The sequence below is a fragment of the Cottoperca gobio genome, chromosome 4, assembly GCF_900634415.1.
Source record: "Cottoperca gobio chromosome 4, fCotGob3.1, whole genome shotgun sequence".
NCBI classification, from domain to species: Eukaryota; Metazoa; Chordata; class Actinopteri; order Perciformes; family Bovichtidae; genus Cottoperca; species Cottoperca gobio.
This window is the reverse complement of record NC_041358.1, coordinates 22160535-22173048: the sequence shown is the minus strand read 5'-3', so window position 1 is coordinate 22173048 and position 12514 is coordinate 22160535. Positions and strand designations below refer to the sequence as shown.

General features: G+C 40.7%; 1 protein-coding gene across 3 annotated transcripts; it reads left to right on the top strand.

Annotated features, from left to right (window-relative positions):
- The first annotated feature begins 368 nt into the window (after positions 1 to 368).
- On the top strand, positions 369 to 12408 carry uap1 (UDP-N-acetylglucosamine pyrophosphorylase 1). 3 transcript variants are annotated; one of them, XM_029429042.1, is made up of 11 exons: positions 369 to 526; positions 1872 to 2186; positions 4075 to 4279; positions 4911 to 5086; positions 5190 to 5362; positions 7561 to 7754; positions 7924 to 8064; positions 9489 to 9677; positions 9905 to 9946; positions 10997 to 11063; positions 11719 to 11811. In XM_029429042.1, exons 2-11 carry the CDS (start codon positions 1904 to 1906, stop codon positions 11809 to 11811), a joined length of 1563 nt encoding a protein of 520 aa, XP_029284902.1. In that variant the 5' UTR covers positions 369 to 526; positions 1872 to 1903. The 3 variants fall into 3 exon arrangements, with proteins under 3 accessions (XP_029284902.1, XP_029284903.1, XP_029284901.1); XM_029429043.1 differs by lacking the exon at positions 9905 to 9946 and having other exon boundaries at positions 11719 to 12408; XM_029429041.1 differs by lacking the exon at positions 369 to 526 and having other exon boundaries at positions 1904 to 2186; positions 11719 to 12408.
- The last annotated feature ends 106 nt before the right edge of the window (positions 12409 to 12514 follow it).

The window sequence follows — 12514 nt, the reverse complement described above, 5'->3', positions numbered from 1 at the left end:
TGGGCACAAGTAGTTAATTGTAAGGGCGAGGGCTCGCATTAATTCCTTCTGAATCTATTTTTAGAACGCAACAAGTCTGTCTGCAGGAATAAGGATGCACAGCAATATTACCTACCAAACTCTTAATGCTTATTCTCAATAAAAACAGTCACCGTTACCATATGATATTAACAATTTATTTTTCACTACTTCAAAACCCTTTTTCACCAAAAAAGTAAGGCGGGTCACAATTTACTTGACATGTAGCCCCCCCCCCCCCCTCCCAGAACCGCTACTGCTGAAAAGTATTTTTTATAAATCTTTCCAGAATTTCTCGATTCTTTCTGACATGAGGATCAATACAATTTACGAGGAGCACCTGAAAGCACCACTCCTGCTGGCCACACACTCCACTTACTCGTGCCACGTCAAACGTGACGTAGCAGGAGGTGTAGTCCGGGTGGGAGACGACCTAACCAGTACAAGAAACCACTCAAAGACTGACATTAATGATCTTTATACCCAAGAGGAGCACTTGACGTGAGAGGTAAGAGTTTAATATTCCTATCATATTATCTATTATGTATTCACTGAGCTGTGCTAACTGTTAGCTCATCAGTTAGCCGGTTAGCTGCTAGTATCGGCTCGGCTCTGGTGCTGCTGTCACTCTTGTGCTGCTCCTGCCGAAGGCAGCACAATGATTGATGATGAATTTAGTTTCCATAGAAAATACACTTATTGTGAATAACACAGCTTCGTAACAGCAGCCTAGTTCATTACACCATGCTGATAATAAATGTCCTCTATTACCAGTGAAGATGCATAAATACCTGCTGTGAAAACCTTCACTATCCTATTCAAGACTTGGCACAGCCTCCTGGAAACGTAAAGTTTGAAAGTATCATGAATACTATGAATCAGAATTAACGATTAATCCTTTAATGTGTCAAACAGGTGTTCATTTTAAGGAAATGTATAGGCGTATGTTGCTGTAGCCCTCGGCATCCCATTCAAATGCTAAAACTTCCCCTCCAGTAGTGGTGTGAAGAATTCCTGTACTGTCAAGAATCTTGCTCATTGTGGGTGTGGGTTCAAACTAACTCGCTATTCAGTCAAGGCTTTGTCTATGTACAGTTCCAGTGCAATGTGTAAACGTCATGCTGGGTGTTGCATTATGTTGTGCTAGTTTTACAAGCAGAAGCCAGGATTGTAGACATACTGAGGTCATGAGTCCCCCAGAAGAACATCGCCTACCTGTTTTGTTTAGCCATCAAACTAAATAAAATGTTATCTCTCCTACAATATGTCCAGGTGCCAGGTATGTGGTGGGAATTACTGAATTTATGTTGTTTCTTTTGTCCAAAAATCCAACATATGTAATATTTGTGCAATTGTAGAATATCTAAATTCCTCTTTATGTCTTTATAACCCCAACATTTCCAGAAATATGACATTTGTTTATCCTTTATTTAACCATTAAGATACATTAGATATTCTGCTAGGGAGCCTTGGTCGAGATGGGCAGAAAAATAAAAAAATGTCATATACAAGTAGTACAAACAGGGTCAGATAACATCACAAAAAAACATACCAAAACCCAACAACGGTCACAAAACATACAGGATTTAGAGGCTAAAAGAATCAAGGTAGATAATGGCACTTGTTAAAAGCAAGAACATTGCTCTGTAAAAACAGATTCTTTTTTAAAACGTGTCACGAGAGGGTAAATTATCCAAGGTACAGTAAAAAGGGAGTTAAAAGGAGAAAGCAGATTTAACGAGCTCTGTTCGGATGATTGGGACCCTGAGGAGAATTGTGTCTAACGATGTAGCTAGATGACCTCAGTATCCTCATAAGTAACAACTCATCCCATTATTATATCTGTGTTTCAGCGTGGCAAAGTCATTCAAAAGCACTGTTCATCATGGACCCAAACGCCAGCGGACTCGCCATGAGGTTGGCTGAAGCCGGCCAGTCTCACCTCCTGCAGTTTTGGAAAAAGCTGAATCCCGAGGAGCAGGCCAACCTGAATCTTGACCTCCAGGGGATGGACTTTGGGGAGATCAATGGGTTCTTCAAGAAGGCCATGGGCACGTCCAGCAGCAGCAAACAAGAGAAGATGGACACCCGCATGGAGCCGGTGCCTCGAGAGGTGCTGGGGAGTGTGACGAGGGACAGGGAGAGTCTTAAAGACTGGGAGCTAGCAGGTGAGCTCTATCAAAACTGTTTCAAAAGTGAATTCATACAGCTTCAGCCTGAGCCTTCATTGTTATACCTTTTGTTGGACCAGTGTAGTACATGCTATAAGAAAACAATTATCTATCACTGCTGGTCATTGGAAGTTACTCAAGGTGTCTTATGTCATATGACAAAGAGGATATATTTGGACAATATGAGTGAGCAATCACCCATTGTTAAACTTTTAAGACTTGCGTAGTTACTGCAGGAACAATACTCCTAGAGAGAATGACGCTCAGCAATTAAGAATAGCTGTTAAGCAGCTTTCCAACGTCATAGTCCACAGATGAGGGAGAGGAAATACTTCCTGGTGTCAGAATGGAAAGCCTAAAGGGGATTAAAACATCACATGATAACCCAGATGCTTTGATGTTGAGATGGGACAGTGTGCGTTCTGGTAACTTGTGTTACTGATATTTTCAGATGAGGAAAATGTAATAAAACAATATATAATAACTTATCAAGAGGTCCACATTATGTAGCGTCAAAAACCGTCTTTGCTTGCTGTGTGTAGAAACTCACAAACGTTTCCCAGTCTCAGTCAAATATGAGTTTGCGCAATCCCCCTTGCAGTGGGGGTCTGACCATCTAGCGAGTCTGTTGAGGGTTTGTTTTTCTCTGGAGGATGACAGTGGAGGCGAGCAGCAGAGAACATCTGCTCTTGATTTTGTTTCTGACGTAAATGGAGTTTCTGTTTGACCCTCCTTTATGAGGTCATTCTCTCTCGTGTGTGTGTGTGTGTGTGTGTGTGTGTGTGTGTGTGTCTGCATACTGTAACATTAATCAAGTGCAATTGTACGTCCTTTAGCCACCCACAAATCCCAAACATTTGTTGTTTCCAGTTTCTCCAATATGATTATTTACTTCTTTTCTCAATTTTACGTCATTGTAATAGAATACAAATGGGTTTTTGTGATTTGTGTGTGTGTGTGTGTGTGTGTGTGTGTGTGTGGGCAAAGTCTAGCAGGCCCACCTAGTTAAACCTTGTCTTTCTGCACATATACTGTAAGAAGGAAAAGCATATCAAGTCACGTAGCAGCTGTTTATGTAAGATAAACTACACGTTATAAATCATTGCACCAATGAACCACAATAAGGCAATCAAAGACACGTGCAGAGTTATTGGATTTCACTTTAGGGCTTATTTATTGTGTCATAAAATGTTGGGCAATGGCTTTTTTTTAATGCATTTACAAGCATTGTTTTTATAATCTGTCATGACCGTACAAAGACTGATAACAATGTACTCTGGCCATCTGTCCACCTACATGCAAAGTCTTGAAAGTTAGGAATATGCTTGAACTTAAATATACTCATTGAAAAGTGCTTGATCTTGAACATAATGTGGAGTTTCATCTACAATCATCCATGTAAACCATAAAATCTCAACATTTGTTTAATGAAAGAATTCCTGCCGTCATATTTGTTCCTTAAAAAGTCTTAAAATTAATTTACCTAAAAATAAGACCTTAATTGGTATTAAAATGTTTTAAAATGGGAAGTAGCATTGTAAAATCTCAAACATATTGGTAACATCTCATTTGAAACATTAAATAATCCTGATCAAAACATACAAACAAAGTGATAATATGAACGCCTGTTTAAATAAACAAAGGGACAATATACATGAATTGCTGTGGGTATAAATATATATATATAGTAACAAATTAGATGTGATGATAAAGGCTTTGAGAGTCTGGAGATTTTTGGTTTCGTTACACTGAAAGTGCTTGAATTTAACTTTTACAAAAGCTGTACGAACCCTGTAAGATGTGTTTCACTAGCTTAAATAAACTTTATCGCACAAATATTCTCTCTACTATTCATGACAAACTGTCGTGCTCTGTGCTCCTTCAGGTCTACACTGCATTTCTCAGAGTAAAGTGGCGGTCCTGCTGCTGGCTGGGGGCCAAGGAACCAGACTGGGGGTCTCTTACCCCAAAGGCATGTACGACGTGGGCCTGCCGTCCCACAAAACCCTCTTTGAGATCCAGGCCGAGCGCATATTGAAGCTGCAACAGCTGGCTGAGCAGAAGCACAAAATCAAGTGCTGTATTCCCTGGTAAGACATCAAGTTATGCTTTGGGAGGTTATTTAGGAAGAAATGACTAAGGCATTTTATTTAGTGTGCCTGTCTGTTGAATTGCTGCTTTATTCGAAGACGAAAAAAGGATCTAAGCCTCCAAATACTGTCTCTCTATTCATGATGAGAACTACAACCACTGGTTCTGTTTGCGTGATGAATAACTGGGTCAAATCCCCGCCTCAAAGGAAACTTGGTCAAGGAAGTTGTATTACATGAAAAGGATTAAATCCCTGTGGAGAGGATCAAAGTTTGAAAGATAATCAGGAAAGCAGTGGCGTGCATAAAGTCCTCGTAACACTGTAGTTAGGGTTTAACAGTCACTGAAGATTATGTCAGAAATGAGGTCGGGTCAGATTCTTTGAGGAAGTTGTTATATTTTCACCGCTCGTCATAAACTTTATACGTCTCTGGGTTGTGGTGACAACAGCTTTGTTGTAAGTTTTTTTTTTTTTGTGAAAAGGCACTGAAGAAACTTCTATAGCATTTAAAAGATTTGTTTTTGTTTTTAATTGTGTTTTTAATACATTGAATATAGTTCTTAACGCCTGTAAAACACTTGCCTTGTGTCTGAATGGTGCTCTTTAAAATAAAATTGCTTTGCCTTCAGGTACATCATGGCTAGTGGCAGGACAATGGAGTCCACCAAGGACTACTTCTCCAGAAATAACTATTTTGGGTTGGAAAAGAACAACATCATCTTCTTTCAGCAGGGCATGCTACCAGCCATGGACTACAACGGCAAGATCATCCTGGAGAGCAAAGGAAAGCTCTCCATGGCTCCTGGTAAGCCCACACCAGGATTTGTGACTTTTGCCTGTTTTCACAGTGTTGGTGTGTCTTGTTGTTCGCCATGTTTCAAACGAGTGTCTCTGTGTCTGTGTTTCAGATGGGAACGGGGGTCTTTACAGAGCTCTGGGGCACCAGGGCATTATGGAGGACATGGAGAAGAGGGGGATAGAATCCATCCATGTGTACTGTGTAGACAACATCCTGGTCAAAGTGGCGGACCCCGCCTTTATAGGTTTCTGTTTGAAGAAGGGAGCGGACTGTGGCGCTAAGGTTGGTTTTTAATGATTTCAAATATGTCTCAGGATGAATATTAGTGCTAATTAGGTAGAGCTGTACCGAATAGCTTAAAGATCCATTCATAACGTTGCCATTCAAATTCTAAATCAACATTTGAATGCTACGCATGTCCATTCAAATCCACAACAAGTTTTTATCTAACAAGAAGTAAGAATAATATTGTAAGAATGCATGCACACAATGGTTATAATCTATCAACACCCATATTAGTCATACAAATATTAACAAACAATAAGGGCTGACTGTTATTGTCTAATTAGTCAATCTAGTTTTACATTCCGGGAGTTCTTAAAGGGTGACGTATGTCGAGTGTTAGCTGTCACAACAGAAACTGTCAGTTTGTAGAAACCTTCCACCACCCACCACTAGGTGGCGATAAAGCCCACTTCGTCTCCTCCTGTATTCTTCTTGTCTTGAGCAATAAATTCATTACAGCTTTCTAGGAAATGTGAGGGTTGAGCCCAGAATTATCTTTTACTTTTCATCACATTCTCAGATCCCTTGAGCGTGATGTGGAGATGCCACTCCAAAACAGTTTCGTTGGACAGACTGTACTTTCATTTTTTCCACTCGTGGAATAAACCATATCCATGATTAAATTAGAAAAAGAAAATGTGTTTCATATTCCTTTCATTTTTGTTTGGCGAGTAATACGTATCAGTAAAGCTAATAATAATACATGGAATAAATAGTTGGCCTCACCAAACAGGTCTTTCAGATTGAGATATATTTAGGAAGAAGATCAAATGGCAAAGCTGGTTTAGTCAGTTCTGTAATTAGTTATGACAGTGACTTGTCCTCTCTTACATATTTAATTAATCAAGAAAGACAACATAAAGCACATTTATTTATATATATATATATATATATATATATATATAACAAACAAAAGTACTGTTGCACGCTTTGACCTTGTCAGATTTCCAAGGAACAACGACTACTAAAAGTTAAGAGAGCCAGACAGTGAGCGATTTTAAACAAGACCAACAAAACGATTTAACTGTAAATTATTTTCTGTTCTTTTATATGTCTGAAGAAAGTAACTCCTACGGTCTGTTTGGAGAGCCTGTACGGAGCGGTTGCTCTCTGCTGTTAGGACAAAAGTTCAAGATTGGACAATAGGATATGATTCATTATATATTTATATAGGACAGAGCTGCCAGGTCCTCCCTTGTTAGATTGAGACACAATGTTGCCATGGCAACTTCATCAAATACATTAAAATACACTTTTTCTCATTTCCTTTTTATTTTAATCAGTTTTGCTTCAAAGTCACACGTGAATGAGGTCATGTTTGTTAGTGAGTCTGAGTAGGTAACAAGAACAACATCTGTGTCCACGTTATTACCAGGACCTCAGACACTTTGTGTATTTTCCAGCTAACACAGAATACATTTAAATATTTAACTGTGTGGAACTAAAGATCGTCCAGAGCCTACTCCTGTTTGACATTACGAGTTGTGTGGTGGAGCAGAGATGGAAGGATCAGAGCAGAGTCCCACCCTCCCATCATAAATTACTAAGCTCCACTACAGTTCATGTGGCTCCACCACCACCACCCCTCACCCTCACTCCACCCCGTTAACCAACCCCCTCATCAGGACTGCACTCTGTCATTAGCAACCAGCAGCAGATGGGGAGAGGGTTTGTTTTTTTTCAGTGCAGACTTCAACTTGTTGGCTGTATAAAGTGGAATACACTTTGTCTTTGAGTCTGCAACTTTTTATTTTCTAAAGAGCAATGTCACATTTGAATAAATGTGTTATTTGTTTATGCCACTTTGACATTATCTCCCCAAACTGTGGCTGTTTGCTGTTTTGATCCAGTGAAGCTGTGGATCACAGAACTCTCTGACACATTACAGCTACAGAGAAATAGGTGTATCTTGATTTAGATAAATTATGGTTTATTCTTTCTTCTCCTTTCCCTCAATCTTTTTTTTTTTTTACTGTACATCATTTTTGGGAAATAATGCAATTACTGAAGCGGTGTGATGTGAGGAAATGGGAACATCAGGGAATGTTTTTGTATCTTTTATTTGCAGTAACTGCTAGTTAGTGGTTGATTGATACAGTTAAAGCTGATTGTCATATGGATTGAATGTGTTTTTAATATTTAGGTTTTACAGTATTCAGGTCAGCAATTTGCAAAAATGATTTCCTCGTTTCCAGGTGGTGGAGAAAAACAACCCGACAGAGGCGGTTGGCGTGGTCTGCAAGGTGGATGGGCGTTATCAGGTGGTGGAGTACAGCGAGATCACCCTGGCAACTGCTGAGAAGCGCAACACTGAGGGCCGACTGATGTTCAACGCAGGAAACGTGGCCAATCACTTCTTCAGCTTCTCCTTCCTCAGAGACGTAGTACAGTAAGACTAATGCACACTGAACACACGCACACTTTGTTAAGGCTTTCATGCAGTCTGTGCTCTTCATTTGTTTTTCAGTAGCTGTGCTCCCTTGTAGCGAGAACAGTAGCTCATTATAAAGTAAATGTGCTGTCAATCAACCAGCTTCTTTTCTCGGTTTGTACAACAGGAAGTACGAGCCAAAGCTGCAGCATCACGTGGCCCAGAAGAAGATCCCATATATGGATGCGGAGGGTCAACTAATCAAACCAGACAAACCAAATGGGATTAAAATGGAAAAGTTCGTCTTTGACATTTTCCAGTTTGCAAAGTGAGTTACAGTGCGTTTTTTCCATAGAGGGCACAGAGTGTGTGACAGCATCAGCAGACAGCCTCTCACCTCAAACTAAAAGGCTGAGAATACAATGAATATCTTATGCTCCCTTTGAGAGGTGGCTGGATTGCATATGTTCTTCTGGCAGGCCTTCAGGCTCTGGGTTTGACTGGTCCTTGATCTGTCCTTCCACGCATGAACCAACCCCCTTTTTTTCCAGTCCCGATCCCTATCCACCAGCCCCAGTGCTGCCATTGCTCCACAGTCTGCTCCAGCAGACCGAGCCTGCCAAGCTCTGTGCAGGAGGATGGAGGTTTATGAGCTGTTCACTCATTCCACCTCCTCCAGCGTTGCATGACATCAGCTTTGAGTCACGTTGCTACTAATAGAAATATACATCTAATGAAAGGATTCCTGTAATGATTGACTAATGGAAAAACACTGCAGACATGTCCAGCTTTCGTCGAGGTTTATTCGTTGCATTTCAAAGTAGAAGGGATAAGAAATGTGTTTCTGTGTTGCTGAGGAGATGGATTACAGTTGTGCCCAGACTGGCAGAGTGGCAGCTTTAGCAGAATCCAGATGGGCTGACTCACTTTGCAACGGGATTAAAAAAAAGTCAAACTATTTTCTGTTTTTTTTTTTCTCAGTTCTGTTTGGCTGAGGATCTCACAGCCACATATATTATGTATGGCTGCTGTTCATCCGCCAAGTGTTTATAATGATCATTTCATTTGCTTCTACTATATAATGCATCATTTTTGGCTCAGACTCTTCGGATCCTAGCCCCCAGCAACAATGTGGGTCTGTGAGGGGATCTTGGCGTAGTGGCACAATAACACTTTATTTCTTTTCCATACACAAAAGGATCGGCTGTAAAACAAAGGGAAAATGTTTTGGTGTGTCACTTTGAAGATGTGTTAGCGGTTTTAAAATAATAAAAGTTAATTGTTGTTTAATTATTATTTACAGGTAAATATATGAATCATAACAAGGGACACAGTGGGGCATTGATGCGAAGCAACAAACATTCTTGCATATTGAAAATGGTATTTAAATCCCCTCCTCCCGAGAGATGTGGACGATGTGTTTTAATTCCTTTTTTTAAACTCGCTTGGGGCCAACGCGACACTTCAATCGAACAATCCTTATTGTTGAGCCCTGAAATGATATAGGGCCAGAATTTGATCAATTTGGAAATTCAGAATAATGTTTTAGCCATTTGTGCCAACTGTGCTACTTTCATAAGAATGGACGGGGCGCCATCTTGGAACGCAGTATCCAGCTTCTTCAATACATCTATTCCTGATGAATTCGCTTTAAAGCAAACTGACTTTTGTATGATAGCTTGTTATTGTCCTTCCTGTGTTGCTTGCGTGCTTATGTGCTGCTGTGTGTGTGTGTGTGTGTGTGTCCAACAGGACTTTTGTTGTGTATGAGGTGCTGCGGGAGGACGAGTTCTCCCCGCTGAAGAACGCCGACAGTCAGGATGCAAAAGACACGCCCACCACAGCCAGACACGCCCTCATGTCCCTCCACCACCGCTGGGTGCTGAACGCCGGGGGCCACTTTATCGACGAGAACGGCAGACATGTGCCCGCCATACCCAGGTGACTGCAGCCAGCCTGTTAAAACGCATGCATGTCATGTTTGAGAAACGGGCTCTTCGTGGTCACTCCAGCCTTCCCAACACTCCACACTTTGTGTACAAACTATATGCATTGCCTTTTTTTGTTTGTTTGTGTGATGGACACAATATTGTTTTAGCCCTTACACTCTCACTTCCCCTCCTCTCATGCTTGGTCTTGCTCCTGTGTGTCCCGTGCAATGTTTCCAGAGACGGAGCAGGAGGCAGTGTCACAGATGATGGCAACAGAAAGTAATTATTATCCCCTGCAGTACTGAGTGCATGGTGATGGGGTGTTGGCTTTCTGTCCCGCTCGCTCAGACGTGTTAACACTATATAACATTACTTCTGATCCCCTTTCCTTCATTCCTACTGAAAAGAGGAATCTGTGAGGACACGTGCCAGGCACATTTTTCTGTCTCTTTACAGTCGGTTGTGATGAAGGAAACGACAGCGAGGATCAGTTTAGACAACTGAAAACGCAGTGCTCTTAGCGTGCTGGTCAGATGATGTGCAGTCATAATGACCTGCTGACAGATCATTTTCCCCTCAAATGGTTGCTACTAATACACATAATGTATTGCATGCTGGGTAATGGCCACACCGGTCACACTTTCTGGCAAACCGTGTCAACTCTGCAATAGACGACGATCCTGTTGATTTGTGCGTAGTTGTGACAAGCCCGGCCGTTCATTGCTTGCTTGTCCGCCTTTCGAGTTTAAATCCACCTGCTTTGTTTCCAAGAAATAATAATACATGAGCATGTGCTTCAATAACATTCATGGCACCCATGAATGTTATTCTGGCTTCTGAAGGGTGTGCTTTTTTCCTTAATCAGTCAGCTTTCCCTTCATTCTAATGATACAGCTGTATGGGCAGCTGCTCAGAAAGCCTCTGAAGCACCTGATGTGTGATTAGTGATTGTTGTCTGTAATGATTATCTAGAATTAAACAAGTTGAATGATGGGAATGTGGTGGCAAGTTCCCCGAGGTTGTTTCTTTAGAAGCACTGTGAGGAGATACACCCACATTACCTGTCATTCATGTGTTTTCTTCTAGGGGAAGTCAGTTACAGGTCAGAGGGCTAATCACTGGTCATGTTTGGGAATGATGAAGTTCTAATTCTCTGCCTTTTTGAACTCTAATCACAAGCCTCAGTCAAAGAACAGCTGTGGCAAGGATGTACAGCTGCTTCTCTCAACTACAGTCCCTCTGCCTTTTTTTCAAGAGACAATCACTCATTCTGTTTAATTCTTTTCTTCTTCTTATCCTCCCCTTGAATTTGTTCCTTTTCCAACGCAGCCTGAAGGACGGAACAGACCTGCCAATCAAATGTGAGATCTCCCCACTGGTGTCCTACGGGGGAGAGGTAAGGAGGCGAGGCCTATTGTGTTAAATGGAAACTCCAGATGTTGCTCTGCTCCTGCTGTTGACCTGAAATAATCTGTACACCCACTAACAATGGGCCTCATTCACCAATATCTTCCTACGTTTTGTTCTTGAATTTCTTCTTGAGAAAGATCCCAAGAAAAGTTTAGGTCAGATTCATGACGTGTTCTTAAAGCGCAGATTATTTTTGCACGTGTGTTCTATTAATGATGAATCCCATTGTCCTCGTAAAGTGAAAGTGAATACCAGTTTATGCTAATTAGTATAAAAACGCTTCTGCAGGAGCTGAATACCAAACTATCTGTCATATTTAGTAGTGGATATAAAATAACACAAGAAGTTTAAGTTCAAAGAAGAAATTGTAAAATATATATATTTTAAATATTATAAATGATACAAATATTATTGTAGTTTAAATCCTATTATATTATACAACTGTAGAATTTGAATAAAACGCAATAACCAATCATTTTTCTCAAACATGTCAGCACGAGTGTGCGTAGATTCAACAAATCCCAAATAAGAAAACGTTGGTGAATGTCAGAATCTTTGTGGAAAGTGCGCTTTGAGAAGAAATGTCTTCCTAAGATCTGCTGGTGAATGAATGTCCTGATGGTGCTGTTTAATACTTCAAGGGTCTCGAAGAGCTGGTGAAGGGACGAGAGTTTCATCCAACCCTGATGATCGACGAGAAAGGAGTCCACGAGCTGGTGAAGAATGGAGTTTAGACAATGAAGGAGAGAGAGAGAGAGAGAGAGAGAGAGCGAGAGAGATGGAGTGACAACCCAAAGACCAACCTCCCTTTGTCTCTCAACATCTGCGGGGAGAAACTGTGATGTCACAACTGTGCAATAACATGTAGCGTGCATGCTTTCATGAAAGAGGCCGACGAGCCAGATGAAGTCAATCGTTTACTTTCTACGTTAATGTCACATCTAGTTCATATTTGTTATGAAGAGCACTTGAACATGGCATGAGATGAAGGATCCTGTCACACTGACTGGATAAAGCAGTCTTCAGGTGCATATTTATTTTGCTTATGAGACTTATTTTTATATGTACTGATAGATGCTCTATAGGTGGAAATAACCATCTAGTCATGTTACCTGGTGATTTTTATACAACATTGGACTGAGAGGAAATGATCAGAAAGATGTTTCTTACTAGCATGTAATCAAGGTACATGGGGGGTATACGGGCTATGGGGGGTATTTATAATATCTGCTTCTTTTCTGCTTGTAATCAATGAAGATCAAATATTCAGCTTTAAGGGATGCTATGATCATCTTTATTAAAGAAACGTCCTAATAGGAAAACTTACTGAATATGTTGTCTTTGTGTTTGTGTGATTACCTGTGTGCATCGGGAGATATTTGCATTACACATAGTTCCCACGGGCTCTCAAATCCTTAAAAGTTTGTGAATTTCAGG

Excerpts from the sequence above, each read along its gene's own strand:
- uap1 (XM_029429041.1), top strand. The coding sequence starts at position 1,904 with ATGGACCCAAACGCCAGCGGACTCGCCATGAGGTTGGCTGAAGCCGGC. Across the intron at positions 8,065-9,488 it reads GACATTTTCCAGTTTGCAAA|GACTTTTGTTGTGTATGAGG; the intron begins GTGAGTTACAGT and ends TGTGTCCAACAG. Across the intron at positions 9,947-10,996 it reads ACAGATGATGGCAACAGAAA|CCTGAAGGACGGAACAGACC; the intron begins GTAATTATTATC and ends TTTCCAACGCAG.